The following is a 17,316-nucleotide window of genomic DNA, read 5'->3' on the forward strand; positions in this document are numbered from 1 at the left end:
TTGGTACTTACAGTTTAGCCTCACACTGGTTTTTACAAGCGATGTACCGTTGGACCTGAGACTGATTGATACCATAAATTGCCGTCCACATAAAACTCCCACCAACCATGATCGTCCAGAAGGTATGTCGTCTTAAGGGGTCTGGATCAAAGCTGGGAAGAAGCAAAGGCACAGTGATGAGGCTGTGTCCAGCATCAAGAATTGCTTTAAGCTTATTGCTGGAGTAACAGTGTGACAATAGAGACAAGCAAAGTGCAACAACCATCCTCAGTTGTGTGTGGTTGCATCAGACAAGCCCTTCATAGTCCATGGCGTAAGTGCATGACCTCACCAGCAGTCTATCACAGTACTGAGGCAGTGCTATCAACTCAAGGAAATACCCTTCCAATATTAGCATTTGATTGTGGCCTGTCTGCCTGTTCTGACAGTTCAGTTCAGCTCAAAACTTCAGGACATCCCAAAGCACTTCATAGCCAATTAAGTAATTTGAAGTGTACCACACTGTTCTTTGAGCCATGGGGTATTTTACATTCACTTGAGATGGAATACAGGGTGTAATGTTTTATCTGAAAGGCGACATCTCTGACAGTTCAGCACTCTCTCTGTACTGCAGTTCAACTTGAAGTATGCACTCAAATCTCGGAAGTGGATCCCGATCATATAAAACAATTTGAATATGATCAGGGATATCCAATAACATTTACACAAAAAATATTGATAATTCTCTCTCTTCTATGATCATGTACAAAGTAACTGCTATATTTGCCAATATGACAGTCATTGCAGATCAAACTAATTCAATATTAAATCAGAGAAGGCATCAACCCAATTAAGTTCTTTATTGTTTCCCTTTATGTTATAATGCAGTTAACATAATATAGTATAGGATGTGAGAAAAGTAGTCTAGGATTTAGAGATTCTAACTATGTAGATGTTATAATTCAGTGACTGAGAGGTGTTTCTTTTATTCATTGGATATGTGCATCACTGGCTAGGCATTTATTTCCCATCCTTAATTGCCCTTGTTTAGATGGCAGTTAAGAGTCAACCACATTGCTGTGGGTCTGGAGTCACGTGTAGGCCAGACCAGGTAAGGACAGCAAATTTCCTTCCCTAAAGAACATTAGTGAACCAGATGGGTTTTTACAACAATTGATAATGGTTTCATGGTCATCATTAGACTTTTATTTCCAGATAATTTTTTATTGAATTCAAGTTCCACCATCTGCTGTGGCAGGATTCAAACCCAGGTCTCTGGATTATTAGTCCAGCAACAAATACCACTATACCATCATCTCTCCCAAATACACATAAAATGGGTTTAAGATTCATATAAATTATTGGGGCCAGTGTGGATGAGTTTCTGCTTTAGTATGAACTAGTTTGTCTCAATATGACTCAACATGGGCACTTACTTGTGACAAGCCTGGCTTACAAAGGCCAGACTGCCCACATTGAGAGGCAATAATCAGTACCCTAACTTTCTCATAATATCATCCCTCACTACCCTAACTACCCATTTTCAAATTCTGAGTCATTCGAGATGTATGTTGGAATGGTCCTAATGTGTGAAGCAGATTATTCTGAACATTTATTGCTTTCTGTTTAAAACAAAAGGGTTTATTTCACTGGATCACTCTCCTTGGGATAACCTTCCCTGATGCAATAAGGGATGAGCAGCTGGAAGAAGACTCCCACACTCAGGTTTTCTGAAACAGTCGTGATTGACTGGCTGGAGTGAGGACTAAAAGAGAGGGACTCCTACACTCTGAGAACAGGATGCCCCACAGTATAAACAGTATGGAGAGAGTGTGGCAAAGGCAAAGCCACCTCCACTACCCCACACTCTAGGAAGGGGTTCAATGCCCTCACAACGGTTGGAAGTACCTAGTTAAGTGAAGGTACTGCTTCCCAGGGATATCCTGTAAGAGCAATCAGATACATGGCTCTCTCCCTTCTCTTTCACTAACTGGACTAAAGGAATACTGCTCACGAGAAAACAGTAGAATAAATAATGCACCACGTTATTTCCAAATGATTGAGTAAAGCCAGGTTTCCCATTGTAAGGGTGTTGTGTTGAAGAAGAGCTGTTTGAAGGAAGCTTGCCCATACAAGCATTGTAGTCATGGGATGGGTACAGATACCTTGGAAAATACATTGTAAACATCCCTCTGCTTTCTTCATCACTGTGCTAGCTCCTTCAGCAACCAGAACTTGCCTGTGTCAAAGGCCTAGCATGTGTACTGCAGATACTAAGGTATCTGCAACTGCTTCAAACTTTCTATCTGTTCTGCTGGTGCTAAGGCCAGCCAGAGGGTAGGATCTACAACAGGATGAGGCTGGTCCATGTCAATAGCCTGGGACAGGAAATACTGGTTTTCCTGACCACATCCAAAGCTGAGGAAGGATGTTAATTGGACAGTGGGCTTTTCAAGCCAATTATCAACAACTTGTATTTATTTAATACCCTTAATATATTAAAATGTACCAAGCTATTTCACAGTAGTTTAATCAAGTAAAATATGACATTTCACCTTGCTAAATGAGGATATTAAGACACGAGGTATGTTCTAATGAAAGTTGTAAAGGAAGAGAGAGGTGGAGCAGCGGAGAGGTTTAGGGAGGAAATTCCCTAGCTTAAGACCTAGGTGGCTAAAGGCACAGCCTGCAACAGTGGAATAAAGGAAATTGTGAGGATTCTCTAGAAAAGCTTTTAGAGGGTTGTGGGATTAGAGGAGGATCCAGAGATATCGAGGGTGAGGCCATGGTGTAATTTGAAAACCAGGATGAGAATTTTAAATTTGAAGCACCGCTGAACAGGAAGCCAATGTAGATCAATGAGTTCAGGATAGTAGATGGGTGGCTGTCAAATGAGTCAGAAAAGGCAGCTAGTGTGGGAGTCTTCAGACTGTGTGCCACTCTCAAACTGGTACTCAGCATTGGAGACAGCTGGGAGTGATGACACCCAGACCAGGGCACCAAGTGGCAAGGAACTGCACAGAAGGAACAGCAAAGTGTAGAAATGCAGTTGTTAAAGGAAATTCCATAGTTAGGGGAACAGACAGCATTTCTGTAATCTTCATCATGAGTCTCTCATGATGTGTTGCCAAGCTAAAGGCCATCATGGAGAGAGTGCAGAATATTCTGCAGGAGGAAAGGAGTGAGTCAGAGTTTTTGGTACAAGTTGGTACCATCACCATACAGAGGACAGGTATTGAGGTCCTCCCGTCAGGTTTTTGGGGCAAGGGAGGAAATTAAATAGTAGGACCTCGATGCTAGTAGTGTAGGTAAGGAAAGATGTCCTTGAGAGGCCAGGACAGAATCTATTTGGTTTGAGTTGAAAAGCAAAAATGTTATGATCACACTACTGAGAATATTCTACAGGTCTTCAAATAGCAAAAGAGAAGAGCAAATCTGCAGGGGAATCACAGATGGCAAAAACTATAAAGTGGTGAAACTGGGGGACTTTATTAAAAATTAAATAGGAGCAGAAGTAGGCTATTCAGCTCGTTGAGCCTGCTCCGCCATTCAATATGATCATGGCTGATCTGTTTGTGTTCTGAGTTCCACATTCCCATTTACCCCCGATAACGTTTGATTCCCTTGCCTAACAAGAATCTATCTACCTCTGGCTTAAAAATATTCAATGACCTGCCTCCACCATCTCCTGAGGCAGAGAATTCCAAAGTCGCACAACCCTCCAGGAAAAAATATTTCTCATCTCTGAACTATAAGGGCAATCCCTAAATTTAAAAGACTGCCCCCAGGTGCTGGACTCACCCACCAGAGGAAACATCATTTCTACATCTACCTTGTCAAGACCATTCAGGATCTTATATACTTCCATCAAGTCACCCCTCACTCTTCTAAACTCCAATGGGAACAAACCTAGCCGGTTCAACCTATCTTCATAGGAGAACCCACTCATTCCAGGTTTCAATCTAGTAAACCTCCTCTGAACCACATCCAACGCATTTACATCCTTCCTTAAGTAAGGAGACGAAAACTGCACACAGTATTCGACATATGGTCTTACCGATGCACTGTATAACTGAAACATAGCATTGTTACTTTTATGTTCAATTCCTCCTGGAATAATTAGCCTTCTTGATTACTTGCCTTACCTGCATACTAACTTTTTGTGACTCTTGCACTAGAATATTTAGATCTCTCTGCACCTCAGAGTTCTGCAGTCATTCCCCATTCAAGTAATACTCTGCTTTTTTAATTCTTCCTACCAAAGTGAACAACTTCACATTTTCCCACAAATATCGATTGGGATAACATAAGGGTAAAGTGAAAGGCTGGGAGGAATTTCTGAAACGTGTTCAGGAGAACTTCCCTGATCAGTATGTTCAGTCCAACTAGGAAGGAGACATTGCTGGATCTAGTGCTGAGGAATGGGGTGGGCCAAGTGGACCAAATGTCTGTGGGGAAACACTAGGGTAAGAGTGATCATTGTACCATAGATTAGTAATGGAGAAGGGAAAGGAACAATCTAAAGTAGAGCTTCTAAATTGGAATAGGGTTAACATCAATGGGATGAGAAGGGATCTAACTAGGGTAAAATCAAACCAAAACCTGACAGGAAAAACATAATAAACTGATGTGTGATTTAAAGGACGAGATGTTTCAGACACAATCTAGGTAACATTCTAACAAGAGGCAAAGTTAGGGAAACCAAAGCCAGGGCTCCTTGGATGACACGAGAGATAGAGAATATGATGAAACAAAAAAAGGTATATATGATGCATATCAGATAAATTCTTCAAGTGAGAACCAGGCCAAATACTATAAGTTGAGATGGGAAGTGAAGAGAGATACCTAACTTGGAAATGTGGCAAAAAGTGAGGATGATACCAAACAATTGCAACAGAATATGGATAGGCTAGCAGAATGGGTTGACAAGTGGCAGATGGAATTTAATACAGAGAAGTTTGAGGTGGCAGAAGGGTCAGGGAGAGACAATATAGACTTAATGACAGAGTTCTAATGAGTGTGCAGGAACAGAGAGACCTGGGGGAGGGGGGAGAGGGCTCATGTGCATAGATCTTTGAAGCTGGCAGGATACATTGAGAGGGTAAGTAACAAAGCATATGGGATCTTGGGCTTCATATATATAGGTATTAAGTGAAAAAGCAGTGAAGTTATACCAAATCTTTATAAACAAAAACAGAATTACGTGGGAAAACTCAGCAGGTCTGGCAGCATTGGCGGAGAAGAAAAGAGTTGACGTTTTGAGTCCTCATGACCCTTCAACAGAACTAGGTGAATCCAAATCTTTATAAAGCTCTACTTGGGTTACAACTAGAGTATTGTGTGCAGTTCTGGTCACCATTAGGAAGCATCTGAGGGCTCTTGAGAGGGTGCATAGGAGATTTATCAAAATGGTTCCAGGGATGAGGGATTATAGTCACAAGGTTAGGATGGAGAGGGTACGGTTGTTCTCCTTGGAGGAAAGGAGATTGAGGGAGATTTGATAGAGGTGCACAAGATTGTGAGAGGTTTAGATAAAGTGGACAAGGGAAAACTGTTCCAATTAGCTGATAGTACAAGGACTAGGGGAGACAAATTTTTCACAGAGCTACAAGGATAGAGTGTGGAAGTGAGACTGACTGATTTCTTTACAGTGAATTTGGCGGGAGAAAGGGGAAGGAGGAAAAGGATATAGCCATAGGCCAGAATTTTACGACCTCATCACAGCAGGGAGGGGGCCGTAAAATGTGGCGAGCCATTCTAAACTCCATTAAGTTCGGCGGGAGCATAAAATCCCACTGCTGTAAAAAATTCCATCCATAGTGATTTTTTCCTATCTGATTTTTGAATGAACCATAGTCTGTGAAGAGGCTGCCTTTATCCTAAACAATTTTCAAAGCACCTTGGCTCCAAGGTGGATCTAATTTCATGCCAATAAACTCTTCTAACAATCTGAAGTGAAACGTAGCTTGGAACCGTTCTCTAGTTTCAGATCAGAAGCTGTAATTCCATTCCATATATTCATCAGCCTTTGTTTAGAGAAGAACTCTTTGATATCAGTTTTTGACTAAATCAATAATTTCTTAGTTTATTGTCAAGTGGCAGCAGGATTCAGTGTTTTTCACTCACTTTAATATTTTACATGTCTCTATGAATTTCCCTCTCGGCCATCTCCTTTCAAGGAGTCTGAAACACCAGCATTCAAGTAATTCTGATGACAATATGAAGCAGATTACAGAGACTGAAAGTCACATTGTGGAGACTGGAGTTAGAGAGCAGGGAGACACCCAAAAATTGGAAAGTAGTTATGTGAGCTACATAGCCAGAGTCTCTGAGTCATGTGAACACTCTTAGTTTTTACACTTCTACCCAATAGTATATCCTAATTCTTAATCTCTAAAGAATTCCTTTGACTGCACCACTGTGACTTCTTATCACACACCCTATCCATCCTCTTGGCTAGGTTCAGTTCATTTTGTGCCCAGTTGTGACTGATTCAGTTATACAAGCTGATGTTTGGATTGCCTGAGCTTTCTGCTTAACTCTGGTGAAAGAACAAGTCCTGAGGCAGTAATATGGCCATGTATTCAGCCAGAACAAATGGGTTATCCAACCTCAAGGCCAGTCAGGACCAGCTGAGGTCAGATTCAGTGCATATGAGAATTGCAATGCCCATGCTAGATGCGGGTCAAAGTTAGGGAAGGAAATTGGCTCCATCTCCTGGTCGATTACAGCAAGATTCATGGAGAATCCTGGCCAACTTCCTAAGAGGGCCATCACATGAATGTGTGACTATTTAGAAAACTGAAAACAGCAGTAAATGTGATATCAGCATCTTTACACCTGTTGAGTTCAGTATTTGTAGTTTCTGACCATAAACCTTTTTAACCAAACTCAAGGATTTAGACAGTTCAACACTTGTTCTTTTTCTTCCCAGGCATTGTGCTTTAAGTTCCAGTCCATTGGAAACACATCCAGCTTCTCTTGTTTATAACTCTTACCTCTGAATAATGAATGTTTTCCTCACGGGGCTGCCTATCCCTAATTTACTCCCTGGAGAAACAAATACAAGTCTGAGTAACAGCGCAGCCCATTTCTAACTTACTCCCCGAAGGTGCAAATCTGATTACAAAATCTTTGAGGAAGCTACCTTCCCCTACCTACCAACTTATTCCCATATTCCCCAAGATAAGAGTCAAAGAGTTTTACTCCCAAAAGTTGAGTCTTCCTCCATGATACGAAATATTCCAGATCCGTTCAAAGCTTCCTTGGATAACCACGCCTCGGATTATCACTGCCATAAACCCAGAGATCATAATCCCCATCTGGAACACATCAGTCCATACCACAGCTTTCAGACCACCCTAAAAACACAAGAGATAGTGAACACAACATCTATTTTATTGGGAATCTATACAAAAGCAATAAAAATTGTATTTATATGGTGCCTTTAATGTAACAAAACGTCGCAAGGAGTTTCACACAGGCATAATATTTAAAAATTGACACAAAGCCACATAAGGAGATATGAGGGCAAATGATAAAAACTTGGTCAAAGGGATAGGTTTTAAGGAGTGTCTTAAAGGAGGAGAGAGGTAGAGAGGCGGAGAAGTATAGGAAGGGAATTCCAAAGTTTAGGGTCAAAGCAACTGAAGGCATGGCTGGCAGTGGTAAATTGATTAATTTTGGGTATGGTCAAGAGGTAGAATTAGAGGAACTCAAATATCTCAGAGAGTTGTTGGGTTGGACGAGATAATGGAGAAATGGAGGGATTTGATATCAAAAATGGGATTTTAAAATTGAGGCATTGTTTAATTACAAGCCATTAAAGATCAGTGAGCACAGCGGTGATGGGTGAATAGAAATTAGTGCAAGTTAAGACATGGGCAGCAGTGCTTTGGATGACTTCAAGTTCACAGAGGGTAGAATGTGGGAGTTTGGCCAGCAGAGCATGAATATAGTCAAGTTTGGAGGTGAAGAGGCATGAATGAGGGTTTTAGCAGCAGATGAGCTGAGTTAGGGCAGGGTCAGGCAATGTTAAGGAAGTGGAAATAGGCAGTTTGAGTGATGGATTGTGATTAAAAGTTCATCCTGGGTTCAAATGGACACTGAGATTGCAAACAGTCTAATATAGCTTCAGACAGCTGCCAAAGAGAGGGATGGAGTTGGTGCAAGGATGCAGAGTTCGTGGCGGGAGCCAAAGAAAATGGTTTCAGACTACTCAGTATTTAACGGGAGGAATTTTCTATTCATCCAGTAATTATGTTGGATAAGCAGTCTGACAATTTTGATATGGAGGGATTAAGAGATATGGCAGTTGTAGGAGGATGTTTTTGACTGGGATAAAGGTAAGTGGAGAGAAGTAGAGTAAAGGGTTAACATCAGGAGCACTTAATACAGATGTAACCACTGATGGTATCTAATATGCAATATCACATGACTAAGAAACTGAGATCTGGTGGGAAGGAGAAGTACAACCTTCTCAAGAGTACTGAGATGTATAACGATCTATAAATAAACAAGAATGGTTTTTATGGATAAGAATCTATGGTATCATTTTAGGGTAATGGGCAAATCCTAAAGAAACCCAATCTGGACCCCGAACCCAAGACTAAACATGATGGCAGCATGGTTTCTAGTGACTGATTATGTGCACCATCCAAAACATGGAGACAGAGTGTAAAGACCCAGAAAAAGTCCAAAAGAGGACTGCAGACGTAAGAGATCTCTGTGCCCTTAGAAAAGGACAGGAAAAAAGATTGACAAATCACTTAAGAATGGAGCATCATGGGTGCCGCAGATGCAAGCAGACATACAGATCCAGAGTCCCAACAGCAGTAAGAACAGATCACAGTCAAACAGCCAAATTACTGAAACAGAAATGGCTCCAGAGCTTAGCACAAGTAAGGAGTCAACATTGCCACTTGCAGCACTGTTCCGGAGCATGGAAGGCTCACAACAAGTTCAACACTAGAACAATTGGAGGAAGAAATTCTTCAGATACAGAATAGCTTCAGGTTTGAATAAGGAGGAATAGAAGGATCAGGTCAGTACTCTATTCTACAGAGTAGGGGCCATTGCATACGATGCTATTGCAATTACGCTGCCGATGAGGCTTTGAGCTCATATAATGTAGTCCTCCAGGCATTCAATTTGTACTTCAGTGTTCAAAAAATTTTGATCATTGAACAAGCGAAATTTAAGAGGGGGCAAAAACCGGGTGAATCAATGGATTCAATAATAAATGACCTGTATGGACTCATGGAGAATTATGACTATGGGGTCCTCAGAGATTAATTGATATGTGATCGCATAGTGGTTGCGGTCTTAGATGAAACCCTATCACACCTTTTGCAAATAAGGGAAGAGTTAACTCTCACAAAGTCAGTATAAGTAGTGTGACAGACTGAACTTAGGAAGCTCAACAGAGCAGCTGCTTGTGGGGAAAGGGATGTCCCTTGAAGAAAAATAAGGGAAGCCATTCAATATGTTAGACAAAAGAGAGAAAGGAGTGAAGCGAAAGGCTGCGAAATTGGTATAAAGCGCGCCTGCCAACACCTTGAGGTGATCTCAGTGTGGTGGGAAAACCCTGCACAAGTGGGAAGAATGCCCAGCAGGGGGAGCTGAGTGCCACAACTGTGGAAAGTTCAGACAATTTAAAATAGTCTGCAGATCCAAATTTCCAATAGCTAATAGGAACAAAGAGATAGCAATGAAACCAAGTAAAATCCAAGAAGTGAAAGAGCCACAGAAAAAAAACAAATAACTTTCTTAGGAGAAGTTAATGAAACAGGAAATAATTATTGGAGCATTAAATTAGAAATTGACAATCACCACACAGAATTCAAGATAGATACTGGGGCAGGTGTTTCGGTGTTATCTGATGAATTTAAATGGCTTAAAACCATCATGTTACAGCATCCTCCATCCAGTTACAAGGTCTAGGAGGGAAAACACTGAAAGTAATAAGCTAACACTTAGCAAGGTTATGATAAAGAACCAGGAGTCATCATTGCTGAGCAGAAAAGCATGCTTGCAGTTGAGACTCATTTGCAAGGTCTCAGATGCTTGGAATTACATGCTTTAATCTAGATAAATGCCCAAAAATTCTCGCACACCACACCAGAACATACCTATGTACCTTTGTGGTCTATCTGCATCAAGACACAATGAACAAGCATATATCAATGTAACCAGTGTAAACTTACCAGAGTGCAGTAAAGGGTGCAGACAAGACCTGTTGCAACAAGAATGCCCCAGAGATCAAGTCCAGTTACTGATAAAAATAAGAGTTGTTCCAATTTAATGCAAAAATTAATCTTCTTTTATACAGTAATAGTTTCACCTTACAACATTAAACATAGTTAGAAAATAATAAATGAATTAATCCTTTTGCCAGAGGCAGATGTAAAAATGGGGATAGTTAATGCAGATGAATAGAGTGAGAGGCAAACAATAGTGTAAAACAAGGGCAAAGAAAGGAAAACAGAGCTGGGTGGAAACAGAACAACTGAGGGAGACAAGTGGGAAACATTGTGAGAGACACAATGAAAGACAAAGGGCAGAACTTTCCGTTTGTCGGCCTGTCCGGCGGCCAATTGCCACTGGAGAAATGGGCCGCGCTGCCATTTTCTGCGGATGGACAAATTAAGGCCTGCCCAGCGGGTAAGCAACTCATGTGGAGAACAGGAAAATAGTCATGGGGGCGGGCATCTCAGACTGCTGGTTCCAATGGGGAGCCGGCAGCCTGTTTAAAGAGTGGTTAGGCAGCCTGTTTGAGGCAGTGCACCATGGCCACTCATAGAGAAGGACATGCTGGATTGAGGGCAGAGGAGGAGGAGGAGGAGGGAGCAGGCTGCAGGAGAGGCCACTGTGCCCCCCAATTTTCGGATGCATGCCTTGCTGTCCTCCTGCAAGAGGTTGGCACATTCTGTATCCTGAGGATGGGAGGAGGAGGGCCCCCTATGTCACCAGCCAGGTGTGGGAGGAGGTGGGTGACACTGTCAGTGCCTATGATGATGTGCGATGCACTGGCACCCAGTGCAGGAAACAATTCAATGATTTGCTGCTCTCTGGATGGGAGAGTAACATGTCTCTCTTGGTCATTTGACCCAGAAGGCAGCCTTTGAGCCCCCCCCCCACCATGTCTTGCTGTCGTTACTGCATAGAGCATCTGTCGCACGCTGGGCGGGCAAATGGGTACTGACCATGTTTACATCAGCCTTAGTGGCTGAGGAGAAGAAGGGTTCTCCCCCACAGCATATGTTGGTATTTGTGGCATTTGAGTAGTCTGGGGGCAACCTGCAGGGGAGACCGCATGACACATACTCAGAACTTCAACACATGTCATATTGATGACAATGAGATGGTGCAAGGGGTGCCTCAAGTTGTTTTGGGCAAGTGCCATCTGCTGGCATCGGCGCGCACCTAGTTGCGCCTCCTTGTCTTGGGCTCTAAGACCCGTGTGCTATTCAAAGTGATGGATGCCGAATGTGTCTAAAGTGTCCATTGGGGGAGGGGGTTGGGATCAGCTGTACTATGTTCTGGGGACTGATCACCAGTAGTGTGGACAGGAGCCGCTGGAGGCCTCAGATGGGCCACTGTGGTTGGGGTGCAGCATGTGCATGCAGCATGAACAAGCAGCCCCAATAAATACTCTTCTCTGTTTTGCAGGCAAAAAGTCACCACAATGCCCGGGAGCACCTGAGGACTGGAGGTGGCCACGCCCTCCTCCAGTGCCTCACCCCATTCGAGGAGCAGGCCGTGGAGCTGGGCAGGAGCCAGGAGGCCAGGGGCGGCGAGGCTGGGGTCCGGCGGCCAGGTATTTGAGGTCCACAGTCCCATCCACTCTGTGTGCCCACCATCTGATGGTTGCTGCAGTCATTAATGCTGAAACAATGCTCATTCACAGACTGAGACATTCTGACGTTTGGGTCATACAGAAGGGACCCTTGTCCCCTTGAGGAATCACGCCTCCACCACCTTCCAAAGTCACCTTATCCCATTTGTGACCACTAACACCATGGTCTAAGATACCATTGGATCGCTGCTGCACAGCCAAAGACTTATTCCATCTTTGGGACTTTGAGATCTCCTGCACCCTTTCAGCCAGTGCGCCCCACATTACTTTGTCCAAAAGGTCCTCAGCACCTCAACTGTGAACCTCATGGCACTCAACCTAGATGAATGCCACCACGTTACTCATCCCTGCGCTAAGGAGAAATGTTACTTTCTGCCCACCTGGTCTATGCCCCTCCTTACGGAATGAAGGCCAATAATGTGACCTCTCGATCTCCTGTGATCGAGGGCAAATGTTGCTACTGTTTGCAATGTTTCCTCAGCCCTGCAACTATCCAGGCCAGAATGTATCCAGGTCAGGTACCTCTGCCCTCTCCCCACTCCTATGGTTCATAACATGCCATGTGGCATTCCTGAGGCCATCTGACCAACCTGTCTGCATGTGTGTTTAATGGTTGGGGCTCATCTTGACTCTTTTCCACCTCACCAATGTTCTTCTCCTTAGGGTCTTGAAGGTTGAGCGACTTATGAGGATGGGGGGGAAAGGGATGAAAGGTTGAACTGAATGGATGCTAACTGATGCACTGTCCTTGTTGTTAATTTCAGCATCACCACCAGAGTGAGCCGCACCTCGACACTGCAGCCCCCCCCTCCACACTTGAGGGCCAACATGTGCAACTTGCGGCACATCATTTCAGCCAGCCAGGCACCAGCGCAGACACACACACCTCGGTGGGGACTTTACAGTCGGCTAGTGTCCTGGATCACAGTGGAGAGGGCACATCACGATCGCTGGAGGAGATAGTAGGGGCAGAGAGTGCCAATGGCGCCAGCAGCCGGAGAGCTGCAGGGGACGAGGCACATGCTGAGTCTGGCACTGATGACATGCCTCTGGAGTTGTCCCCAATGCAGCAGCTGCAGGACAGGCAGCAGGAAGTGCGTTTGCATCTGGCAGGGTTGCATGAGGGGATGGTTCAGTTCTTCTCTGCGATGGAGGAGTCTAGGCAGAGTGCACTTGAAGATTTGGCCCTTAGGGCAGAGCTTCAGGCTTCCTTCAATGAGAGATTGGTGACTCTCATAGAGAGGGGCTTCAATCGAATGGAACATTTTATGATTGGGATACGCTCTGACCTGCAAAGCCTCACAGCGGTACTGGCCACGGGTGATCATTCCCAATGTGGGAGACATGTGGACACCAAGCATTGGCACATGCATCTACTGTGAGCAGGGAGGTCCAACGTGACCTCACATTGGTGCAGCAGCTGCCTACTGTCACTGCGAGCTCCTCTCAGGACATTCCAGATGAGGGCAGCAGCTTCTCCGCCCCTCTGCCAGTCAACGTTTCTTCCGTTGAGGCTGTAACAACTGGGGAGGTGCCAGTTCAGGAACTGGCCACTCACTCCCAGGCGGGGCCATCACAGGCTCCACGGGCCAGAGGACACCCGCCAAGGTTATCGAGGCCAAAAGGACAGCAGAGTCAGGAGGCTGTCTCTCAAGCCACTCCGAGCAATGGGGCGGCACCTAGATGTAGCACCCGAAAACATAAGCATAAGGCACCTTAGGCACTCCACGAGTATGTCACTGGTGGTTTTGTGTTGGCCTTACAATAGGGACCCATATTTTTGTGATCGCTAACAAGTGGTTTTTTGGACAGGCAATGCCGTTCCTGCTGATCCATGTGTGTGGAGCTAACTGAAGGTTCTTTGGAAGAAATTGCCCCAGGTGTCCCTGTCTCCTTGGTGTAAATGTGGGTCATTGTTCTGCCCCTCATTATTGCCCTGTGCTTCCTCATCCTTTGATGCATTGCTGGATTCATCATGTGCAGCCTCATCCAGGGCGTCAAAGTCTTCATCATCAATGCATCCCCCATTTCCAGCACAAGATTGTGCAGGGTGCAGCAGACTACCACACGATCTCGGGGGGTACTGGAGTAAGCAGTCCAGGCAACGGAAGAGCATCCTGAGAAGACCAATGGCCCTCTCCACCATAGCTCTTGTGGTGCCCTGGCTCCTACTGTTCTGCTGTTCAGCTTTTGTTCTTGGATGACATAGTGGCGTGATGAGCCACCTTCGCAGGGGATAGCCCTTGTCACCCAGCAGCCAGCCATCCAGCTGAGTCGGAGCACTGAAGAGCCCCGGCACCTGGGAGTGTCTGAGGATGTAGGTGTCGTGTCGCGGGAGCTGCCTAGGTACCTTGCACAGACTTGTAGAATCAACATCCTGTGGTCACACACTATCTGCACGTTCATGGAATGGAAGCCCTTCCTGTTGACGAAGGCACCCGGCTCACCTGCTGGCGCCTTGGTGGCCACATATGTGCAGTCTATTGCACCCTGGACGTGGGGAAAGCCGGCAATGGCCGCGAAGCCTGTGGTTCGCTGTGCCTGACTTGCCTGGTCACAGCGGAAGTGGATGAAGGTGGATACCCATCTGAACAGAGCATCTGTCACTTGCTTGACACAAGTGTGGACAGCTGATTGGGAGACACTGCAAAGATCACCCACTGAGCCCTGGAAGGAGCCAGAGGCATAGAGGTGGAGGGCAACTGTGAGCTTCAGAGCTGCTGGCATGGGGTGTCCACCCACACAGTTAGCGGAGATCTCAGGCCCTATCATCTGACAGATATAGTTGACTTTCTACCTTGAGAGGTTGGAGCCTCCTTCAGCATTGCACCTCAGTCATATTGAGGTAGCTGCTTCACTGCCTGTATACCCTGGCAGCAGGATAGTGGCGTCTCCTATGGACCCTTGCACCTTGGACAACCTCTTGGCCCTGCGCCCCTTGTGCCTGCGCCTGGCCTCCCAAAAGTGGCTCCCTGGAGGCTGATTATTCAGTCCTGGCCTCCTCCTTATTCTATCCCTCCCTTCCTCCTCAGAGGAGCTGCCTCTAGTGGAGAGGTCAGAATCCATACCCCCAGGCTAAATGGAGGCCTCTGGAAAGCTGCAGGCCTGAGAAAGATAACTGTGTGCAGAGTGGTTTCAAAGTACACAAGAAGCTCTTGGAAATCGATGAGAACTGCTAACAATCACACAGGCAACTTTTAAACACTTTCAGCAATTAAAACTTTGTGTAAAACATGAACAACCCCTCTGAGTCCATATATCCCGACATTGCATGAGTTTTCTTTAAAAATCTCCTCCCCGCCTGCCCATTGGGCCCATGCTTCACACAAAGTTCACACAGGCCCCTCAAAATCCAGGACAATTGGCAAGTTAAGGGCCTTAACGAGGCCTTCAATTAATGGCGGGTGAACGCGCTGCTGCTGCTGAGCGTGCCTGCTGACCAAAATATCGTGATGCTGCGCGCTGATGTCGGCACGCTTGCGCAATGTAAGCGTGCAACATTTTAGTCACTGACGTGCGGGCTCCCCCACCCGCACATCAGCCAGAAAATTCTGGCCAAAGTAATACACTCATGTTGATGGAGAGGCACATAGAAAGTTAGGTGCAGAGTATGATATAGAGACAAGTGGGAAAACAAAAGCTAATACAGGTTGAATATGCTTTATCCTTAGATACGAAAACTGAACTCATTTAAAAACCAAACTTTATTTCAACAGCTATGCTGTTCAAATAGTTAATTTATATGTTAATAAAGCAATATAATATTATATTACAGGTGTAATAAGTGTTAACTGGTAAGAAGTAGGGTGTGCGAGAGTTGGCAAATGGAGAAGCGACCTAGCATTTGTAGACCATAGCCAGCCTAGGCTTTGGCTTTGTAAAGTAAGTAGGCCTAGGTCTACTATATATATTGTCGATCCAAAAACTGAAAATATCTGAATACCAAAACGCAGTCGGCCCCAAGGGTTTCAAATAAAGGATACTCGATCTGTAGAAACTTTTAGAAACAAAAAGAGAGAAAAAAAATAGAGTAAGAGGGAGGATAACAAAGGCAGGAAGTAGCGAATGAGAAAGAAGAGCAGAAAACGTACAGAGGGATAGAAAAAGACAGAGAGGAATAGAAAAGGAATAGAGCGGCCAATAATGTAACCTTTGGTTCTTGGGCATCAGTTATCTGTTGTTGCTTTAGATACAGTGAAATATGAGGGCAGCTAAGTGCCCCGTTTACAAAGAGCACACAATACATATGTGACACTCAGAGCCTGTTTGTAAGATCTGATTTTTACATTAAGTTCTGTCTTTGTTCTGATTTAAATAAATGTGGGCAAAATTGGCTTAAACTGTGCACTCGTAAATCTTGTGAACACAATAATACTGATAATAGAGGAGGCAAAGGTTACTGAAATGGAAATGTCACAGAATCTTATCTTACTTTCAACCTTAACCTTAACATTAAACATATCTCCTTTATAAACTATTAAATGGAATAAACTTATTGGCTTATATCAAATTGTACAATAATAAGCTAAGATAGCACACAACTAAGAGAAAGGCACAGACTTGAAGGAAGCAGAATTTTATCACATTAGTGGGAGTGTGAAGGAATGTCGATTGCCAATGTAATTACAAGGAAACATTAAACATGGGAAGTAGTTGTGCTGGGAAGAAGGCACCAACACCTGGCATTCGAAACTTCATGTAGAGGAATGATAATCATTGGCTTCAACTCTGACCTGGCAGTTAGGAATAGACAAGTGGGAGTCACTGTCACTTCAGTTGGTTTGTGAGACCCTGTGCCTTTCGTTATTCAATGGCCCTATAAATTACTCAGACTCTCCTCCAACTATCACTTTCCCCATAAGTAAGAGAAAGTAGCTGATTAAGATAGAATGCGGATGGATGTAATTGAACGGAGGTTGTTTCTCTTTGGGGCAGCAGCATAGAGGAATAGGTCACAGAATTGAGATGTTAATGCTCTAATCCCGTATCCATAGCACCTGATGATGGAGTATATATTGTCCTGATTTTGAGTGGTCAATATTGCCCTGTTTCTGTGAAGAGACAGAACCGAGTTCTGCACTATGCTGTAGTTGGGGTGTGGGGGTTTGAGGTTATAATGTCACAGGAATTGACGTACTCCTCATGCCCAGTTGGGACATTGTTTCCAAAGGTGGGAACAATTGTAAATGAAGTAGAGTAAAGCTCAAGCTTGATCTTACAGTAACTGGTTAATAGGTGTTTATGAAATCCTGACATACTTTACCAGCTAACTTGTACTTACCCTGATTTAATGCTAATGCAGGGGCATAAATGACAATCCCAGTGTACAGCACCTGTAAAAAGACATCCAATATCATTAATCAGTAATCTCAGGCCAGGATCATATCTGATATTAAATCAATGACTTCAATCATTTGATTAATGGGGTCTCACTTGATTATGCCAGAGTCTCAACGCTGAAGGTGGGAGAGCTGAATGAA

At 44.3% G+C, this 17,316-nt stretch overlaps 1 protein-coding gene across 1 annotated transcript in view; it reads right to left on the minus strand.

The window, feature by feature from the left end:
* slc5a8l (solute carrier family 5 member 8, like) overlaps positions 1 to 17,316 on the minus strand; it is a 417,967-nt gene that overhangs the window by 364,324 nt on the left and 36,327 nt on the right. Inside the window, exons 4-7 of the mRNA XM_041195660.1 lie at positions 17,118 to 17,169; positions 10,185 to 10,252; positions 7,186 to 7,340; positions 12 to 152 (exon numbers count right to left, since the gene is read on the minus strand). Of these exons, the coding sequence (XP_041051594.1) occupies positions 12 to 152; positions 7,186 to 7,340; positions 10,185 to 10,252; positions 17,118 to 17,169 (416 nt within the window). The remainder of the gene's footprint in view (positions 1 to 11; positions 153 to 7,185; positions 7,341 to 10,184; positions 10,253 to 17,117; positions 17,170 to 17,316) is intronic.

Source organism: Carcharodon carcharias, chromosome 9 (genome assembly GCF_017639515.1).
Source record: "Carcharodon carcharias isolate sCarCar2 chromosome 9, sCarCar2.pri, whole genome shotgun sequence".
Classification (NCBI taxonomy): domain Eukaryota; kingdom Metazoa; phylum Chordata; class Chondrichthyes; order Lamniformes; family Lamnidae; genus Carcharodon; species Carcharodon carcharias.